The sequence below is a fragment of the Elephantulus edwardii genome, unplaced genomic scaffold (assembly GCF_000299155.1).
Source record: "Elephantulus edwardii isolate Elephantulus edwardi_28Jun2011 unplaced genomic scaffold, EleEdw1.0 scaffold00237, whole genome shotgun sequence".
NCBI classification, from domain to species: Eukaryota; Metazoa; Chordata; class Mammalia; order Macroscelidea; family Macroscelididae; genus Elephantulus; species Elephantulus edwardii.
Genome location: NW_006399987.1, coordinates 1772099 through 1791092, shown reverse-complemented (window position 1 = coordinate 1791092; position 18994 = coordinate 1772099). Strand labels below are relative to the sequence as shown.

General features: G+C 51.4%; 2 protein-coding genes across 2 annotated transcripts in view; one reads left to right on the top strand and one right to left on the bottom strand.

The window, feature by feature from the left end:
* The window catches only part of RDH8 (retinol dehydrogenase 8 (all-trans)), a 9869-nt gene extending 1378 nt beyond the window's left edge, over positions 1-8491 (bottom strand). The window contains exons 1-4 of the mRNA XM_006898833.1: positions 8381-8491; positions 3103-3264; positions 2298-2477; positions 266-359 (exon numbers count right to left, since the gene is read on the bottom strand). Coding sequence (XP_006898895.1) covers positions 266-359; positions 2298-2477; positions 3103-3264; positions 8381-8483 — 539 coding nt within the window. The 5' untranslated portion in view covers positions 8484-8491. The remainder of the gene's footprint in view (positions 1-265; positions 360-2297; positions 2478-3102; positions 3265-8380) is intronic.
* Positions 8492-10325: 1834 nt separating this feature from the next.
* Positions 10326-18994, top strand: part of COL5A3 (collagen, type V, alpha 3) — a 55025-nt gene continuing 46356 nt past the window's right edge. Inside the window, exons 1-8 of the mRNA XM_006898760.1 lie at positions 10326-10416; positions 14576-14734; positions 14846-15035; positions 15110-15266; positions 16044-16148; positions 16494-16646; positions 18482-18598; positions 18712-18858. Of these exons, the coding sequence (XP_006898822.1) occupies positions 10326-10416; positions 14576-14734; positions 14846-15035; positions 15110-15266; positions 16044-16148; positions 16494-16646; positions 18482-18598; positions 18712-18858 (1119 nt within the window). The remainder of the gene's footprint in view (positions 10417-14575; positions 14735-14845; positions 15036-15109; positions 15267-16043; positions 16149-16493; positions 16647-18481; positions 18599-18711; positions 18859-18994) is intronic.

Genomic DNA, 18994 nt, shown 5'->3' with positions numbered 1-18994 from the left:
CTGTCTCTATTTTCTCCATTTTCCTATCACCACTCGGTCCTTCTCTATGTCCATTCCCCCACTAATGACTGTATTTTTCCGTGGCTGCCTCTGTTTCCACCATCATCATGGCCCTCACTCTCTCAATGGCTTTGTTCCACCTTCCCTCACTTCCCCCCAGTTCTTGCCCTTACCTCCTCTCTTCCCCTTTCTGTGTCCCCATTACTGCTTCCCTCCTCCCTCACTGCCACCCACGTCCTCATCAAGGCCCTTGTCTCGGTCTCACAAGATGTTGAACTGCAGCAGCTGGATTGCGAGACTCTCGAAGAATCCCTCCATGGCGAACTTGGAGGCAGCATAGACATCATTGAACACGACACCTGAGAAGATTGGTGGGAGGACTGTGCTTTTGAGAGCTGGGTAGCAGGGTTTTTTTTTCTTTTTTTTTATTGGGAAAAGCATATTGGGGGTACAAAGAAGTGAGGGTTGGGGGAAGAAGGGTGAGGTTGGGCCAGGATGCAGTTGCAGAGCTGCACAGTTTGGTCAGTGGGGGGAGCAGGTGAAGGAAATGATGAGGGTCCAGTGGGGACCAGATGCTACAGAGGAATGACAAGCATTTTCCAATAGTAATTAAACCAACTGTCTTATTGAGTAGGGAATTGGATGCCGACTCTCTGGCTTCTTCATGCTGAACAGGGGCGTAGATGTAAAGGGGGGAAGGGAGGACGCTTTATCACCTTACTGGTGGTCTTGGGTTAAAGCTGCTTGCCTTGGGTAGTAGGTTTTGAGGGTCCAGAGTGATAGGGTTTGGGGATGACAGTGCAAAGAGGGTTTGGGGATCAGAACAAAAGTTTGTCTGGAGGCAACATGAAATATGGCCTCATACAGAGGAGAATGTTGAGGTCTGGATAAGGCTGTCTTAGGGTGCCAGGTACCACTTCTCCACAGAAGTGTTCCCTTCCCCTGCCCTTGACCCAGGAATCGCCCTTATTTCCTTCCTTCTTCTAAAGTCCCCGGGCTGCTTGGGTATGGGCATCCTAGAGGTCCTGGGAGCAGACTCTGTTCAACAGAGCCCTGGCTTGTTCTTGTTGGACTGTGGCCCTCAGATCAGGAAGTGTAGCTGGAAGAGGACCAAAGGATGGGACTGAGGAGCTGCAGCTTCTACACGGGATGTTGACAAGTGTGGAGAGCTCCTTGAGGTCTGCTGCGGAGGGGACAGATCCCAGGAGGAGGACTGAGGATCGAGAGGAGTTCAGGGAGGAAAGCTTACGGAGCATGGAAGACAATCAGACGGTCACCATAGTAAGACCGTGATGTTGTTGTTGTTAAATGCCCTCGAGTCCTAGGCGACTCATAACAACCCTATGAACTTTCTTTGTTTCTCCAAGTTCATAGGGTTTCCAGAGGCCAGCTATTTTGGAAGTGGATGCCACTCCTGCTCCCAAGCTTGTTTTATTCGGGAAGCTCCACCAAACACTGTCTGCCATGGGTGACCAATATTGCATTTGGCACATCAGTGTCACAGTGGTTAATGTCATGGCAACCATGAATTACCTCTGTAACATTGATAGACCATGATAGACATTGCTAATAAATTACTGCTCTTTTTTTTAAACAGCTTTTTATTTTGTTTTACTATTTTGTGAGTGTGTTATGTGTACCGTCAAATCAGATCTGACTGGTACAGGAGATTGTTCCTCCTTCTCCAGCAGAGTATCTGGTGGATTTGAACCATGCACCTCTGAGATTGCAGTACCCTTCTTGCCACTAGACCATCAGAGCTCGCTTGCTCTCTTTTCAGAACAGCACAACCTCATCACCATTGAGTCAGAACTGACTCACAGCTGACCCTCCATCTGGTTTCTCAGGCTGTAAACCACACTGGAGGAGATTGCTCATGCTTCTCCCATGGAATTTGTGGTGGATCTCAACCACCAGACAGGCGTGGTCTTTGAGTTAACAGCACAACTCCCTACAGACTGGGCCACCTCAGAGCTCCCTTCTGCTCTTGTAAGCCATTTAGTCATCTCTGGGGCCTGGTGTGTGGGATTTGGCAGGAGGAGTCCTGATTATTCCTCTGGATTTGAGGAAACAGTTAGGACAGGCTTCTGGCATTCATGCCATCATTGCTTATTCCTGCATCTCGACAGACATGGTTAATCCATCCCAGAACATCTTCCTTAAGAATTTCAAAATCCTTCAATGCTGTTCTGCAGGCTCATTTGCAATATGAGTGCAATGACCCTATTTGCCAGCTTTCCAGACCGGGGAAGGTGAAACTCCACGAGTGTCCTTAGGGGCTGGGTCCTAGGACTCACCCTGCAATCCCATGACACTGCTGACCACCACAATGTGGCCCTGTCGCCTCCTCTTCATGCCGGGAAGCACAGCTTTGACCAGACGGACAGCCCCGAAAAAGTTGGTGTCAAAGACATTCTGCATGGCAGCCATGCTGAGCCCCTCCAGGGGCCCCACCAGGCCCACACCAGCATTGTTCACTATAGCAGGGAGAAGTGGTGGGGTCACTCTGAAATTCCCCCAGCCCATCCAGTGCTACTTCTCAGGGGGACTCCTCAAGTCACTCCAGCCCCACTCCAAGTTCAAGGCCATTCCAGAGGGTGGGCAAATGTGGAGCCTTGCTTATGTGGACCTTAAACACACTTTGGCCTTTTTTAAAGGAACCCTGAGTCTTGTGATAGAGGAGGGGCCCCTGGGTACATAGTATTCCCTTTGGATTTGTGAGCAATTCAGCTGTGACCCCAAATTGCATCAACATAACCACAGCCAACTCAGAAGGTAGCTGAGAGACCATGAGCTATTTCTTCCTTATGCTGTCTTTCTCAAGTGATTCATTAAAATAATTTTCCCAACCATAAATGGCTCTCTCCATATGAGAGAAATTCTGTTGAGTAAAATCCACCCGACCCCTAGATCTCAATATATTTACAGTCCTCCTAACAGACTAATTTATGACCTGAACTGTTGGCCAACTAGTCTACCCTTCTGTCCAGAACCACAGAGGAAAGGAAGGCACAGATAAACTAAAGAAGGGCTTGGCTGAGATGGAAATCTGTACTTGGATCGGACAAGGAGTGACTGATCTCGGGCCCTGAGCATTCTCACCCAGTACGTCCACTTCTCCTCCCTCGATGCAGCTGAGGCACTGGGCCACCGACTCGTCACTGCACACATCCAGCTGGGCCACCGTAAGGGTCTTTCCCAGGGCGTCCCCGGCAGCTGCTTCCAGCGGCTCCTTCTTTCTCAGGTCCCTCATGGTGGCCACCACTAGGAGCAGAGAGCAGAGCTGCAGCGGACACTGGGCTCCTTCCCACTCGTGTGCAGACTTGTGATCTTGTGTGTGCATCGCAGGAGGATGGACACTCACAAGTGGACACACTCACAATCATCACACATGCACAAGTACACACCTGCGGACACGTCTCCACAGTACTCATGTCTATCTGCTCAGCAATCAGTGTATCCATATATACTCACATCCATCCAATCAGCAATCATTTCTTGACTGTTATTCATTATCTCATGTTCTAGATGCTATTGCGTGAAATGAAAGAAAATAGAGTTCCTGTCCTTCTGGAATTCGTAGCCTAGTATATAATCCAGGAAATCTAATTGTCCTCCTCTTGTCTTTAAATCTTGTTTTTGAGCGGGCAATACAGGAGAACTAAAGAAACGACATATGATCAAGAGGCAACGGTGATGAAGGAGGACGTAGAGGCTGCTTTAAAGGACTCTGAAAAAAAAGTCCCCAGCAATTGATGGAATACCAATTGACATATTTCAACAAACAGATGCTGCCCTGGATGTGCTCACCAGGTTGTGCCAAGAAATCTGGAGTACACCATCTGGTCAACTCACTGGAAGAGAACCATATTTATTTCATTTCCAAAAAAAAGGAGTCCTAACAGAGAGTGGAAATTATCGAACAGTATCACTAATATCATATGCAAGGAAGATCCTACTGAAGATGATTCCAAAACTACTGACCCAGTACATTGACAGAGAACTATCAGAAATACAAGCTGGGTTTAGAAGAGGTTGTCACAGTAAGACATTATTGCCAATGTCAGATAGCAGAGAGTGCCAGAGGAATGTCTAGCTGTGTTTCGTTGACTATGCAAAAGCATTTGACTGTGTGGATCACAACAAACTGTGGCCAACCTTGAGGAGAATGGGAATCCTAGAACTTGTGATTGTGCTTATGTGAAACATATACTCAGATCAGGAAGCAGTTCTCAGAACAGAGCAAGGAAACACTGCATGGTTCAAAATCAGGAAAAGAGTGTGGCAGGGAGGTGTCCTGTCTCCATACCTTTTCAATTTGTATGCAGAATAGATCATTAGGGAAGCAGGGCTTTATGAAGAGGAGTGTGGCATCATGACTAGAGGAAGACTCATCAACAGCTTGCATTTTGTGGATGACACAATCTTGCTTGCTGACTGAGGAGGACCAGAAGTGCTTGCTGCGGAAGGTCAAGAACTGGAGTCTTCAATATGGATTGAAGATCAACATCAAGAAGACAGAGATTCTCAACAGTGGGCCAATGGGCAGCACCATGGTAGATGGAGAAGAGATTGAAGCTGTTAACAATTACAGCTTGCTTGGCTCCACAATCAATACTCTTGACACCAGCAGTCAGGAAATCAAAAGATGAACTAACTACACTGGAAAAATCTGCAGTCAGGGACTTCTCCAGAGTACTGAGAAGCAATGATGTCAGTCTAGAGACTAAGGTATACCCAATCCATACCATGGTCTTCACAATTATTTACTATGTATCAGAGAGCTGGACAATGACGAAGGATGACAGAAGAAGAATGTATGTCTTTGAGGTGTGGTACTGGAGAAGTCTTGAACATACCGTGGACCACCAAGAAAACAAATAGGTTTGTGTTGGAGAGGGTTAAACCAAGTTTCTCCTTGGAGGCTAGGATTTTGAAGCTCCATCTCACAAACTTTGGGCACATGGCCAGGAGAGATCGATTCTTGGAGAAAGACATCATTCTTGGAAGAGTGGATGGACAGTGCAGGAGAGTAAGACCCCAGATGAGACAGATTGATACAGAAACTGGGGCAATGAGGGTAGAAGTTTCAGAGTCAATGAGACTGGCTCAGGACAGGGCAGGCTTCAGAGCTGCTGTACATAGGGTCTCTACGAGTGCAGGCGACTTGACGGCACATAACAACAACAACAATAACAATGTTGTGCAGCTTCCAAGATTAAGTCAGCAAATGTGCTGCCATATGCACCGTGGTGGCTGCTCTCGGAACCCTCTGTGGTTGTGTGGCAGCTTGACTGTTCCGAGACCACCGTGCAGCAAGGAAGCCCAATCTAGCCCAGACAGAGAAACCACACAGAGAAGTCCCAAAACTACAGGAAAGGAGAGCAATACCTGTCTAAAAAAGAAGGTCTAGAAATGCCCACTGTTCTGCCTGCCGATGTCGACCTTAGAATCACACAGCTGAGCCCTTCTTGAATCCATAGAAACCACAGAAGATAAACAAATGATCGTCCTTTAAAAGTTACTGTGGTAAAATAGATGTAAAGTCCTTAAGAACAATTGAACGCACAAATTTTCCTCTCTACACGTTTGTCTCTTCTAGATATTCATCTTTATGTGTTTGCTCATATTAGCTATTTCACTCACAGGGGATCATAAAGACCTTCTGTGCTTGAATGATTTCACACAGCGCTGGTGGCCTGGATAGGAAGTTGCCCAGCCAGCCCCAAGGTGGGCATTCGGAATTTAACAGCTGCGCCGAGGGAGAAACATGGGACAGTCTCCTCCAACGTCATTGATTTACAGCCTCTGGAAACCTACTGGAGGTTCAGATGCGAGTCGGTTCTGACTTGACAGCAATGAGAGAATGAGTGAATGTTTTCTAGGTTTGTCTATGTTACAACATACATCAGGATGCTATTTCTCTTAATGACTGATTAATATCCCATTGTATCACTGTTTCACACTTTGTTTATCCATTCCCTTCTTGACAGACCAATGCCTTGTTTCCACCTTTTGACATGATTGTGAATAATGCTGCAATTAACATAGATGATGTTGTTTTTAGCCAACAATTTTGCTATTAGAATTGTCCCCATTATACAGATGAGCAAACTGAAGAAGAGCATGGTGAAGTTCCTTGCTTCACCCTAGAAAGATTAGAACTGAGATTTGAGCCTGGACTTGTTAGAGAACTGACAGCTCTCAAGTCTGACCTCACTGTGCATAACACACACACACACACACACACACACACACACACACACACACACACCTGTGTATTTGTTTCATTTAGCTGTATTGGTGCCCACAATCTCAGGCACACAGTCTCGGGCACAGGGATGCATGGTGGCTGTCTGACTCAGAGGCGCTGGCTGGCTGGCTAGAACAAATGCATTCAATGCAATGCAGGATGGTGAGGATGAACATGGGCCCAGGGCCTGGGCTTTCTGGGTTCAAACCCCAGGTCTGCTACAAGATCACCAGCTGAGCGATCATGACAGTTTGTGCTTCCGTTTCCTCATTTCTAACGTGGGGCAAATGACAGTGGACACCTCAGATGGGGGAATGTGAGGACTGAGTGACTTCTTGGATGTTTTTGTTGTTGTCAGGTGCCATCAAGTCGTAGACGACTCATAGTGACCCTGTGAATGGAAGGCCTGAGCACTGTTCATAGAGTTTCTGGAGGCAAGCCATTTCTGAAGAGGATGCCGCTCCTGCTTCCAAGCTTGTTTTAATTGGGAAGCTCCACCAAACACTGTCCACCATGAGTAACCATTATCATATCTGACATCAGTATCACAGTGTTTAGCTTCACAGCAACCGTGAGTTACCTCTGTACAGCAATGCACAGACCAGTGACTTCTTGGATACAAAATATTTAATGGAGAACCTGGCACATTGGAAGGATTAAAAAAATTTACCCTTTTATGTACACCCTGTTTATTGCAGCTTTGTTCACACTAACAAAGAGTTGGAAGCAACCTAAGTGCCCATCAACAAACGAATGGATAGAGAAGCTGTGGTATATTCACACAACGGAATACTATGCAGCACTGAAAAAAAATGAGCTAATGAACCATTATACAAAATGGGCAACCATGAAGGACATTACGCTGAGTGAAATATCTCTGTCACAAAAGGACAAATACTGCATAGTGCCACTTTTATAAAACAGGACTGACATGGGGGTTTGGAGGAAACTAAGAAAAGAGGGGATAATTACATAACATTGAAATAGTCAAGGGAGAGAACTGTATAAAAGGAATATATGATTAGCTATTATTGGCATGACAAGACTCAAGAATAAGAGTTGCATAGTAAAGTGGCCTTGGGGGTGTGTGTGCTATATAACAATGAAATAACTTCTTTTCCAAAGAAAAAGTGAAGGGGGTTGGGGGGTGGAGGGGCAGGGAGGAAAATGTGCAACAATGAGTGAATGGGAATCCAAGTTCTTTATAAACTTTCATTAAAACCTCAATTAAAAAAATCATTACCCTTTTGGCAGGTCTTTAGGCCCATCTCTCCCCTGCTGTGGGCACCTGTCAGCACAGGCCCTCAGCACTCAGCTCTCCTTCACTCACAGGGATGTGGGTCTGAGACAGAGGAGCTGGGTCAAGTGGCTTAGCCAACTGGGGCAATGGCCTCCCACCCAGCGGCCTCCTCTTGAGCAACAGACCTTTGCCCACTTGACTCCAGGCTGCGGTGGGTCAGGGGTTCTCATGGCTTGGGGTGCAGGCCCTGATACTTGTCTGCAGAGCTGAAGGGGAATATGTCTCTCAGGCTGGAGCACCCCTCCTGAAGGCCCCAAGGTCAGGGACACCTAAGAGGCTTATCTCAGAGGAGCTATCCGGTGCCACCAAGCAGCTGGCATGGAGAACTAGATCTCCCCCCTTCCAGGGGAATTCACTAACGCAGCCTTCCCAGGGAATCCCCTCCGGGACCAGCCTTTCTGGAATTAGCACCCACCCACTCCCATCACTCTCCCTCCGCTGCTTTATTTTGCTTCTAGTTGTAACTGGCAGACACACTGTCATTTCTTTTTGTTTGTCTGTTTAGTATCTGTCCCTCCCTCGCACACCACCATTACCCAGGGCTCAGATATTTTTTTTCTTCTTCTTCTTTCACTTTCTCGTTCACAGCTCTGTTGCCCACAAATTGGGCCCCCAGCACCCAGTAGGTGCTCAAGAAATATCTGTCGAGTGAAAGGACTCCTGGGGAGGGAAGTGGAGGAAGGCATCCTGAAAACGAAGGACTTCTCAGCCTCTTTCTTGCTGAATCCTTCTGGAAAGGACCGGCTTGTGGAGAGGGAGATCCGGGGAGAGACCCTCCAAGTCAGTGCCCACCTCCGCTCCTGCAGGCCCCACCCCGAGCCTCTTACCCTGGTAGCGCTGGCGAGAGTCATGGGCCAGCTGCACGGCGAGCTCCAGGCCAATCCCAGAGGAGCAGCCCGAGATGAGCACGGTTCGGGGTGCGCCGGCCATGTTGATCCCCTTCCCAGGACGCGTGACCTGCTGGACGCCTGACTCCCCGCTTGCATCCTGGCTCCAGCCTCCCCCTCTTGAGTGCATTCTGAGAGCCGCCTGCAGGGCCTTTGCACCGTTGCTGAACAAGCAAGCATCAGGGGAGCCTCTTTTCTGCACCCCATTGAATTCCTCTGTGCCATTTCTTCTCCCCACCTGCCACGCAGTTCTGACCAATAGCTGACCCTCCAGCCGGTTTTCAGAGGCTGTAAATCCTACAGGAGGAGGTTTCCCATCTTTCTCCCGTGGAGTCAAACTGCTTGCCTTCGGGATGGCAGTTCATCTCCTCACCACCAAGCCACCAGAGCGCCTTCGTGATATTTTTACAAAGTTATTCAGGATCAGGGCGAGCTTCAGAGAGGGGAGGAAGCATTTGCTTGTGGTCTTTGCTCCGGGAGAGGAGAATTTAATTGCAGGAAGGAAGCAGAGGAAAGGACAGAGATTATGGTCCCAGAATGGGTCTTTCAAAAAGCGCTTAGCACTGTCCCAGGCCAGGCTAGACTACAGGAAGAACTTCCTAGTAGGGACAGGCAGGGCAGAGATTTTGTGCGATTGTGTTAATAGTAGAAGTCTCAGACTCTGGAAGTCTTGCAGGAGGGAGAAAGGGCTGTTTGGGAGGTTCCCTCCTCCTAGCTGGGGGGCCCAAATCCCCCACAGACCAGATTCAGCCCCACCCCTCTTCTCCAGGGACACAGAGCCTCTTTGTCTGAGGAGTCAGAGCCTGAGAGGGAGGTACTGCCCACTTCTCCCCTTTTTCCCTAATGGCGGGTGCAGTTCAGGGCCCAGGACATGCCCCTTTGGTCCCTCTCTCCTTGGGGGAGCTCCGCAGCCCCTCAAGTCTGTGTCTGTTCAGTTGCATTCACAGAGCTACCTGACCCTTGGGGCCTCTTCACACTGGGGAAGCCTGGTTGTGGTGAGGGTGGGATAGAGGGTGAAGCCCCACCTCAAGAATGACAGGACTCCACTCTGTCCTTCCCAGAGGCAATGCCCTGCTTTGAGGAAGGGCCAGGCGACCCCTTTATTGGGGGGCATGTCTCAGGATGTGGAATTAGGGACAAGGAGCCTGTTTGGGACCTGAATGGAGAAAATAAGGGTTAAGGGTGACTGGAGGATGGAGAGTTTGGGATGACAGTGGGAACTGTGTTTTGTAATCTGTGGTGAGGTTTTGGGGGGTGGGGCCAGGACAACCAGTTCTGGGGCTTGGGTGGGGAGTCAGGAGTAAGACGGGGAACCTCACTGTGGGATCTGGGATGAAGCTTGCAGTAAGATGGGGATTCCTCATCTGGAAGCCTGGGGAAAGGGCGTGGGGTGGGTTAAGAGAGGAGGCAAGTGGGTGAGAGTTTGGGCTGAGGCTAGGATCCCATTTGGGGACCTGAGGGAAAAATAAATGATTTGTTCTACCCAAATCCAGAGGCTAGATGGAGGCTGAATGTTTCCATGAGACTAAAACAACCTTTGAGTGGATCTTAGAGGCTTGGGGCTCAGCCTGAGACCCCGAATCCTAAGGTTGTGTGGAAGCCAGCCTTCGGTTCCACGGTAGGGTGGGGCAAGAACCGCCCAGCTCCCGGCCCGGGGGCGCCACTCCAATTGGCCAATCGGAGCTTAGCGCAAACTTTCCCAACTCCCCACCAGCTGTCAGCCCCCCCTCCACCCTGCTGCCCCGCCCCGAGGCTTGGGAGCACAGGGCGAGGCCTTGGCGGGGTCCCCCGCAGTCTCCCGCTGATCCCGACCGGAGCCGGCCGCCCAAGAGCTCGCGCAGAGCCGGGGAGTCGCTGCGCCCCAGCAGCCAGTGACCCCGCCGGCATGCGGAGTCTCCGGGGCCTGGGCCAGCAGCCGCGGGCCGGCCTCTGTCTGCTCCTGGCGGCGCTGCAGCTTCTGCCTCGGATGCAGGCCGGTGAGCCGGGAGGGAGGCGATGGCGCTCCAAATGCGGGGCCCTGAAGGCGGGTTGGAGTCCGGAATGGGGGCGTGCGCGCCGCTCCTGGAGAATGTGTGTGGCGCGGAGAGAGGCGAGAACCCGAAAGCCCAACTGGAAGCGACTTGTGGGTGTGACAGCGGGGCTGGCCTGGGGAAAGGCGCAGCAGCATGAATGAGATTTCCAGAGGGACGTGTGTGTTGTATCATTTGGTCATTTGGGGTGAAATTGTGTGTGCTACAGTGTGAGAGTTGGCGATTGTGTACGTGTAAGTGATTGCATGAATGTGAATGATTGGCAAGTGCATCAAGTCACCAAAAGGTCATCAGATCGAGGCCACCAGCCGCCTCACTAGAAAAGCTGGGCTGGCGCCTCCCGTTCAGATTCCCAGCCTCCGGGGAGCCCAGGGGAGGGGGAGGTGGCTGCGAGCCAGAACCAGCGGGGCTAGGAGAGTGTGTGACTGTGCTGTTTGAGTCTCAATCAGTGTGGCTGATTTTGGGAAGAACCCTGTGTGCGATAGGTGTGATGGTGTGACGCGGGGTGGCCCCGTGAAGGATGCGCCTGTGAGGAGGTGTGGCTGGTGCTGTGGGGTGCTGAGGAGTGGACGAGAAGGTGGCAGGGGGTCCTTCGGGGTACAGAACTCTTTTAGCATCTTCCCTCGTGTCCTCATCCCTTTTCTTCTGTTTCCCCACTTCTCTTCCCCTCTATCCAGTCTCCCTCTGCCCCCACCCCCGCCCCACGTTCCCCAGAGCCGGCATCAGCACCATGGACAGGGCCTGGCGAGGCCCGCAGCGAGGGGCGAGGCTGGGCGGGGCGCAGGGCGGGGCCGAGTGCGGGGCGGGGGCGGGAGTGGAGGCTGCTCTCTCCAGCTGCGAGGAGAGAGTCTAGGGTGTTTTTCCCGAGGAATTTCTCAGGGGCTCCCCAGGGGTCCCCAGGGGCCTCTGGACGCGTGAGTCAGCGCTGACGCATGCCCAGCTGTGTGCGTTTGGCGGGGCGCCTTGCTCTGCCCTGCAGAGTTTGAGGTGGGGGGAGCCCTGGGCTGGGGGGGGGCTTGGGATCCCTCAGGAGGTAGCTAAACAGACCCACCTGATGGGAAAGACCCCAAGACAAGCTCTCCCGGAAAACCCAACAGAGCACGTACCACCACCACCACCACTGTCATCACCACCACCACTGTCATCACCACCACACCGTCGCTTTTTCCTGAGTCCAGAGAGGTGCCAACCCACATGAATATTCCCAAATTAGCCTGTGCCCATTCTCACACTCATAGTAGTGTGAAGTCTCAGACACCAACTCCGAATTAGGTCCCCAGGGAATCCAGGAATGTTAAACACCAGTCTGTGCCCACACAACCCCATCAGTTAGCCAGCACACAGTCACGGCTTTTTTTTTTTTTTTTAATAATCTTCCTACACTTCCGGGAGATCACACACGCTCCCAAGGGCATGCGTGCAGGCAGCTATAATTCACAGCTAATTGCCTGCTCCCTGACTCGGTCACATTCTCACACATAACCACACGCCCCCAGCATAAGCCCCAGCCATGGCAGACACAGCCTCACCAAAGCGCCCCCGCCCGGTAGTACAACACAAGCTCACGGTCAGAGCTTCAACTCCTGATCGCACAACTGCATTTTCAAACCCTGATCTCGCCCTCCAGTGCACGTGTTTTTGTACATTCACACATCTGCAAACTGTACATCAGCTGTCTCGGACGGGCTCGCACACTTCCGTGCGCATACTCACACCCATGCACGAACACTTGCACACACCTGGGGTAATCTCAGCCACGTTGCACCCTGACCTGCCTTGTCTCTGTCTAGACTCCACCCAGTGTCTCCCTGGGACTCTGGCCAGGACAGGGGGAAAGTCTGTGGAAGAAGGGCAGCTGGGTTCCTGACAGACCCCCCCCACCCCCCCCCCAGCCCTGCAGGCAGGACTCAATGGCTCTTGTGTGTCTCCTTGTCACCAAGCCAGCCATGAAAAGAAAAGGCAGTCAGTCTCTGAAAGGTCATTGCAGAAGGGACACAAGATTGAAGCAGGAGGCATTTGGGTGAGACGTTGGGAATGACTTTTGGCGTGTGAATGAGCAGTAGTGGAGTAGAGACCCCTCCCCACTGCACAGAGGCCAGGGCCTGGGCAGGGGGTCATTGCAGAAGGGACACAAGATTGAAGCAGGAGGCATTTGGGTGAGACGTTGGGAATGACTTTTGGCGTGTGAATGAGCAGTAGTGGAGTAGAGACCCCTCCCCACTGCACAGAGGCCAGGGCCTGGGCAGGGAGAGCCTGGGAGAGCTATGCTGGGTCAGGTCATGGATCGCAGCCCTTGACTGGGGATAATGGTTCCACGGGGGAGTGACCTTTGTGGTCAACAGAGCCTGGGAGCCCAGATCTCAGCCCCAGGGGGCTCTAACCCAAATACCTCTTAATGATAGCCCAGCTACAGAACATGTAATTAGAGATTGGATCTGGTGGGTAGGGAGAATTTAGAAGGAGAAGCGATAGGGCTTAGAGAGAGAGTGAGAGAGAGGCCCAGAGATAGAAGCATGCAGAGAGAGACAGATGGAAGAACCAAAGAGATACTGAGAATCAGGGAGAGCGAGAAGAGGGAGAGAGCTTGCGAACAAGAACAGGAGAGGGAGAGCAAGCAAAGCAATGGAGAAACGGAGAGAGTCTGAGTAGGAAACACGACTGGAAAGACTGATGGAAAAAGTGGAACAGAGAAAGAGTGAGGAGGAAAGTTAAGGAAGGTTATAGCAAAAGGGAGCAGGGAGGGATTGGGGCAGGTCTCTGTGGAGTCTGGGGAAGGAGGGTCCTGATCCAGGAGGAGATTGGATAGGGTCCCCTATCTGAGCCCCCTATCCCACTCAAGTTGGTCCCCCACCCCAGCTCCCAGTGGTGAAGTCAGCAGAGCCACCTCCAGGGTGAGGTCACGGCAGATTCTACAGAACCATTCTCCTGCCAAAAGGCTGGGTCAGGGGGTCAGTGGGACAGGAGGCTGGTGGGGAGGAGGGTGAGCAGGGATCGTGCAGGGGCTTTGTGAACCCAGGGGAGACTCCACCTACTGCTGCCCAAGCCATGTGGTTCCACTTAGAACTGGCCTGGCTGCCTGGGGCCGGGCTGGAGGGCTGGCCTGGATTTGGGTCTGATTGGACCAGACCTTTCCTTCTGAGAGATGAAAGAGGGTCACAGGGAAGAGGTGAAAACGTTATCTGGGAGAGGAGGGGAGAGGTCAGAAGTGTGATCAAATGGGGTGGTCACAGGGTAGTCAGACAGAGGAAACTGCGATGAACAGAAGGAGGTCAGGAGGGGACAGTCAGAAGGTGGCAGTCAGAGGAGGAAACAAAGAAGTCAGACAAAGGAGGCCAAAGGACCAGGGGAAGGAGGTCAGGGCCAGGTGGAAGAACGAGGTCTGACATAACAGAAGTCAGGAGGGAGCTTCAGAGAAGGAGTGGTCAGAGGGAGGCAGGGAGCTAGGAAGTCAGAGGGAGGAGGTCCAATATGACAGCGGCCCATGACGGGCATAGAGGAAGAGGGAGGCTGGTGGAGGCTGTGGTGGCCACAGGGAGTCATAAGTGATAATGGTGAGGAAGGGACAAGTCAGGGGTTTCGGTGATCAGAGGCAGAAGGTCATAGGTGACTGTGGTCAAACGAGGAGTTTAGAAGGAGGAGGTCAGAAACAATGACAGTCGAGGTCAGGAGGCCTAGAGAGAAGGGGGGAAGAACACACGGGAACTCTTTACTCCCCAAATGAGTTTCCCCTGGCAAGGGCACTCACGGCTCGACTTGGGAAGCAGCCCCAGAGAGCCGGTGCGGAGGAGTGGGGAGATGGGGACAGTCGACACTGGGGCTCTGGCCAGGAAGCTTTGATTCATCCCAGAACTAGGTCAGCTGTTTTTTTTTTCTTCTTCTTTTTTTTTTCCTCTCACCAAAAACCAAGGGGGGAAAAACAGGAGTCAACAATCTGATGAAGCCGGAACAGCTGTGGGGTATGGAGGGCGGGCGCTGGTCTCAGGCCTCGTTCTTTTCTCTGAGCTACAAATATGGAGGGAGACTGACCAACCCCCTAAAACCTGAGCTGCTCCCGTGGAGTCTGGGTTGGCCTTGACATTCCCCTGCCCCCAACTTCTCTCTGCAGACCCTGTGGATGTGCTGAAGGCCCTGGGTGTCCGAGGGGGCAAGGATGGGGTCCCTGAGGGGCCTGGCTTCTGCCCCCAGAGGGCCCCAGAAGGTGACCGGGCATTCAGGGTGGGCAAGACTCGCACACTAAGTGTCCCCACGTCAGAGCTCTTTCCAGGTGAGCCGGGATTAGAGGGGCTATCCTGGGAGTCAGTGTTATTTGGGGCCATCCTGGGAGCATGGGTCATCACCAGATCACCTGAAATAACCTTTGCTGCCTGCTCACCAGATGGACACTTCCCGGAGAACTTTTCCATGTTGGCCACTCTGCGGAGCCAGCCAGCCAGCCAGTCCATCCTTCTGTCCATTTATGACGAGTCAGGTGCCCGGCAGCTGGGCCTGGTGCTGGGGCCAGCACTGAGCCTCCTAGGTGCCCATTTCAGTCCCCTCCCCCAGCAGGCCAACCTCACTGATGGCAGGTGAGTGTCGTGTGGATGGGGCTCAAGGAGAGGTGCAATGAGGAGCATCCCACACTGAGACTGTCCCTCTGCAGGTGGCACCGAGTGGCGGTCAGTGTGCACGGCAGGATGATGACCTTGGTGGCTGACTGTGAACCTCAGCCCCCCATACACGGCCAAGGACCTCGATCCATCAGCACAGCCGGACTCACTGTGCTGGGAACCCTAGACCCAGGGGAGGGGCCTTTTGAGGTAGAGATTCGCTCATTGGGGAGACTGAGGCAGAAGGCAGGAGGGAGTTTCATCTAGAAAGGATCTGGAGAAGGGATTAGGGGAGAAGTGCAAACGTCCATGTAGTTCCAGGAAACTGGCCATGCTTGAGTCAGCGGCGTGAGGGTGTGGGGTTGCAGAGTCACGGAACATAAGAGGTGGTGGTGGTGTGTGCACTTGGCCTAATGCAGGTGTTGTGATGTGTGACTAAGAGGCAGACGCCTTTGCCAGTCGTGGCGGGAACAGCTGTGAGCAGCCTGTCTGTAACGGATGCTGTGGTTATGTAGGATGTGGTTGTGGGTTGCATGTTGACAAGGCGTGGTATTGTGTGACTGTGGTTGTGGTGGGTGTGTTTTCATTGTGGTGGTGGCTGTTGCTGGTGACTGTGCTGTGTGGTTGTGATGTGTCCCAGAGACTACAGACCTCTTTTATAGTGCCCCCCCCATTTATCCCCACCATCTAGAAGGGCTCCTAGCACGTAGGGCTTATTAAGTGCCTGAGAGTGAAGGAACAGTTGTGGCCTTGATGTGACTGATGTTGGAAAAGGTATAGTTTGTGGTTGTGATTTTGTATGACTCTGACAGAATCCTTTTTTCTCTGAGTTTCAGAAGTTGGAGGGGCTGTTCTAGAGGGGTTACCTCCTCCTTACACTTTGGACAGAGAAATACCAAACCTCAGTACTGGGAGGTGGGCAGGCTATGCTGGGAGTGGAAGCCAAAGTCAGCCTGTGCCTCCTTCTTCCATCCCATCCCTCCCTAGGGAGACATTCAGGAACTGCTGATACACTCAGATCCTCAGGCTGCCTTTCAGGCCTGTGAGTTATACCTTCTTGGCTGTGACAAGTCGGATCCCTCAACCACAGTGGTGAGTGAGGTGGTGAGTGAGGGACTGTTGCTGAGTGAGGGGCTGTCTTACAGCTGATCCAATGCTCCAGCTCTGGGCTCAGGGATGAGTGAATTCTGACCCCCAAACAGCACTAAGTGACCTCTGACTTCAAACTGAGGTCTCCCTGAGTCACCCTTGGCCCAGGTCACACATAAAAGTGACTCTGACCTTGACCCCAAATCACAGGGTTAAACGAGCCCTGGTATGGAAACACAGCAACATTGGACTTCTGTCAACTCCTTACTGGCATGGCCTCTGTGACCAGGTTTCCCTTAAGGGAGTAGAAGGAAAGGGCTCTGGATCTGATTGAGACTTGCTTCCCAGTCCCCTCAGGGTGAGCCAGAGACCCCTCCTCCCCGACGGAAGGGGAAAGGGAAGGGGAAGAAGAAAGGACGAGGTCGAAAGGGAAAGGGCAGAAAGAAGAAGAACAAAGAAGCTACCACCTTAAGTCCAACTCCTACCTCACTGGAGAACCAAGTAAGGAACCAGTGACTTCTTACCTTTGCTCTTTGACTTCAGCCTTCTGATCTCTGCTCCATGGTCTCTACTTCTGATCTCTAATCCCTGACCTCTGGCTTCTCTAAGCTGATCGATTTTCTATATGGGGGCTGGCCCGCATTTCTGTCCACTCTACCTCTAGACTTGGGCAGCTAGAGAGAAAAGATAGACACACTAAGATAAGTTCCTGATTACCAATGAATTCTGGGGTCTAGTGGTGGTGGGGGTCATTGTTTAAACCATAATATTAGCTTCAAGGGAGTGATAATAAGTCAATTAGTTGGTGCCATGATTTGTAGTTTGCTGGTTGGGGGTCACTGATGAGAGTTATTTGTTGGGGGAGTTATTAATTGAAGGCACTATTTGGTCTTGATTGGAATTTTTAATTGGAGATTACTGAAGGGATGGTTGGGATCAATGTTTGAATGTTCACTAGTTGAGGTTCATTGCTAGAGGTCATTGCTGTGGTGTTACTTGTTTCACTAAGTCAAGGTCAGTGGTTGGGAGTCATTCATGGAAGTCATTTGGTGGGCAACTTCTTAGTTATGGATAAATGAAGGAAGGTTATTAGTTTGGGAGTGATTGATGGTCATTGGTTGGAAGAATGACTTTGGGGGATCAATGATTAGTGGGACATTAGTGGGTCACTTAGGGTATTTACTGGGGGGATGTCACTGATTGATTCACTGGTGGTGCTCATTAAGGAGCAGTGTGTTACGTCTTAGGCTGCTAGCTGAGAGATTGGTGGTTCAAATCCACCGGTTGCTCTAAGGGAGAAAGAGGAACCTCTCACTAAGATTTGCAGCCTCAGAAACCCAATGAAATATGACCAGGAGCTGGAACTAATGATGGTAGTGTTTGTTTTTGGGGATGCAAATTAGTTATAAAGCCAATGGTTAGGGCCTCTTCTGGGAAGGAACAGACAGAGATCATGGGTTGGGAATAACTGGCTGGGGCCATGGCTGGGGGTCAATGAGGGGCATTGTTATTTAGGACTCATTGTTTAGGGGTCCTTGGTATGAGCCATTGGTTTGATATAGTTAATGGAGTCGCTGAGGATTACTTTTTTGGGGGAAGTCACTGTTTGCGAGTCTTTAATGGGGATCACTAGTGATAGAAATAGTTGTTTAGGGGTCATTTGTTGGAGATCACTGGGCAGTGGACAGAGGAGGTCACTGCCTGGATTGGGGTGCCTGTGGATGGGAAGGGTGTCATTGATGGCACTAACTCTGTGCTCAGCATTTGTGGGGCAATGAGATTATCACTTGAGGACCAGGTCACAGATGTCAATAGTAACTGGTTCCTCCTGGCCTTCTTCCTCGGCCCAGGCCCTTCATCTGGTCCCCTCCCCCCATTCCTTGCCTTGACCTAGTTCCTCTGCAGCTGTCCAGATTAGGACGAGCTGCTGCTTGCTTTGACTACAGCCTGGCTGGCTGACTCTTGAGCTCTGCCTTGGGACAAGACATGTGAGAGAGGCTTCCGGGAGTCTGGCCCTGAGTGCTGGATTTTGACTCTGGCTACTGGACTCTAGAGCCAGCTTCCCTTTGCCTGGAAGGCCTCTGGGACCTGACTCAACCTGAGCTTCTCCTCTGCTCTCAATGGCTCCCCCTGCTGGCTTCTCTGGTTCAGCTGTCACCCCTATGCCTTTGTCTCTGCTGGTCAGATTCTGTTCCTTCTAATGTTTCTTGGGAATCCTCTGTCCCTCTCCCCTAGACTGGGAGTTCCCAGGATAGGATCTGCCTCTTCTTTTGCTTCTCCTTTGTATTGGTTGTCGGGATCCCAGCCCTGACACACACCCTTTGCCATGACTCCAGACCTCTGCTGACATCCCCAAGACAGCAACACCATCCCAAACTCTGCCTCCAACTTCTATGTCTCCGCTGGTCCTCACCACCACTGTGTCTGTTGGCAGCAATGTCACCATTCTAAAGGTCGGTGAGAAGTATACAGGACTGGGAGGGGATGCTAGTGGGTAAGAGGTGTATAGGGGTTTGATAGAATGTCAAGGTTGATGGAAAATTTTGGGTTTTCCCAATGCCATTAGGAGGACTTTGACCTTGACAGTGAAATTGAGCAAGAGACACTGGAGACTGAGACGTCTACAGAGGACGAGGAAGAAGGTAGCCTCACCATGGGTCCTACCTTCCGGGAAGCTGAGCAGTCATCACAGACTCAGTTCCACATCTTCCCTGTGAGTCTGGGTGATGGGGTTGGGTGCCAGGGAAGGAACTTTTACCTGGAATCACACAGAGTCACATTCTTTCTCTTGGCTTCTGTTTATCTTGCTTAGAATGCACCTCCTACACACACACACACACACACACACA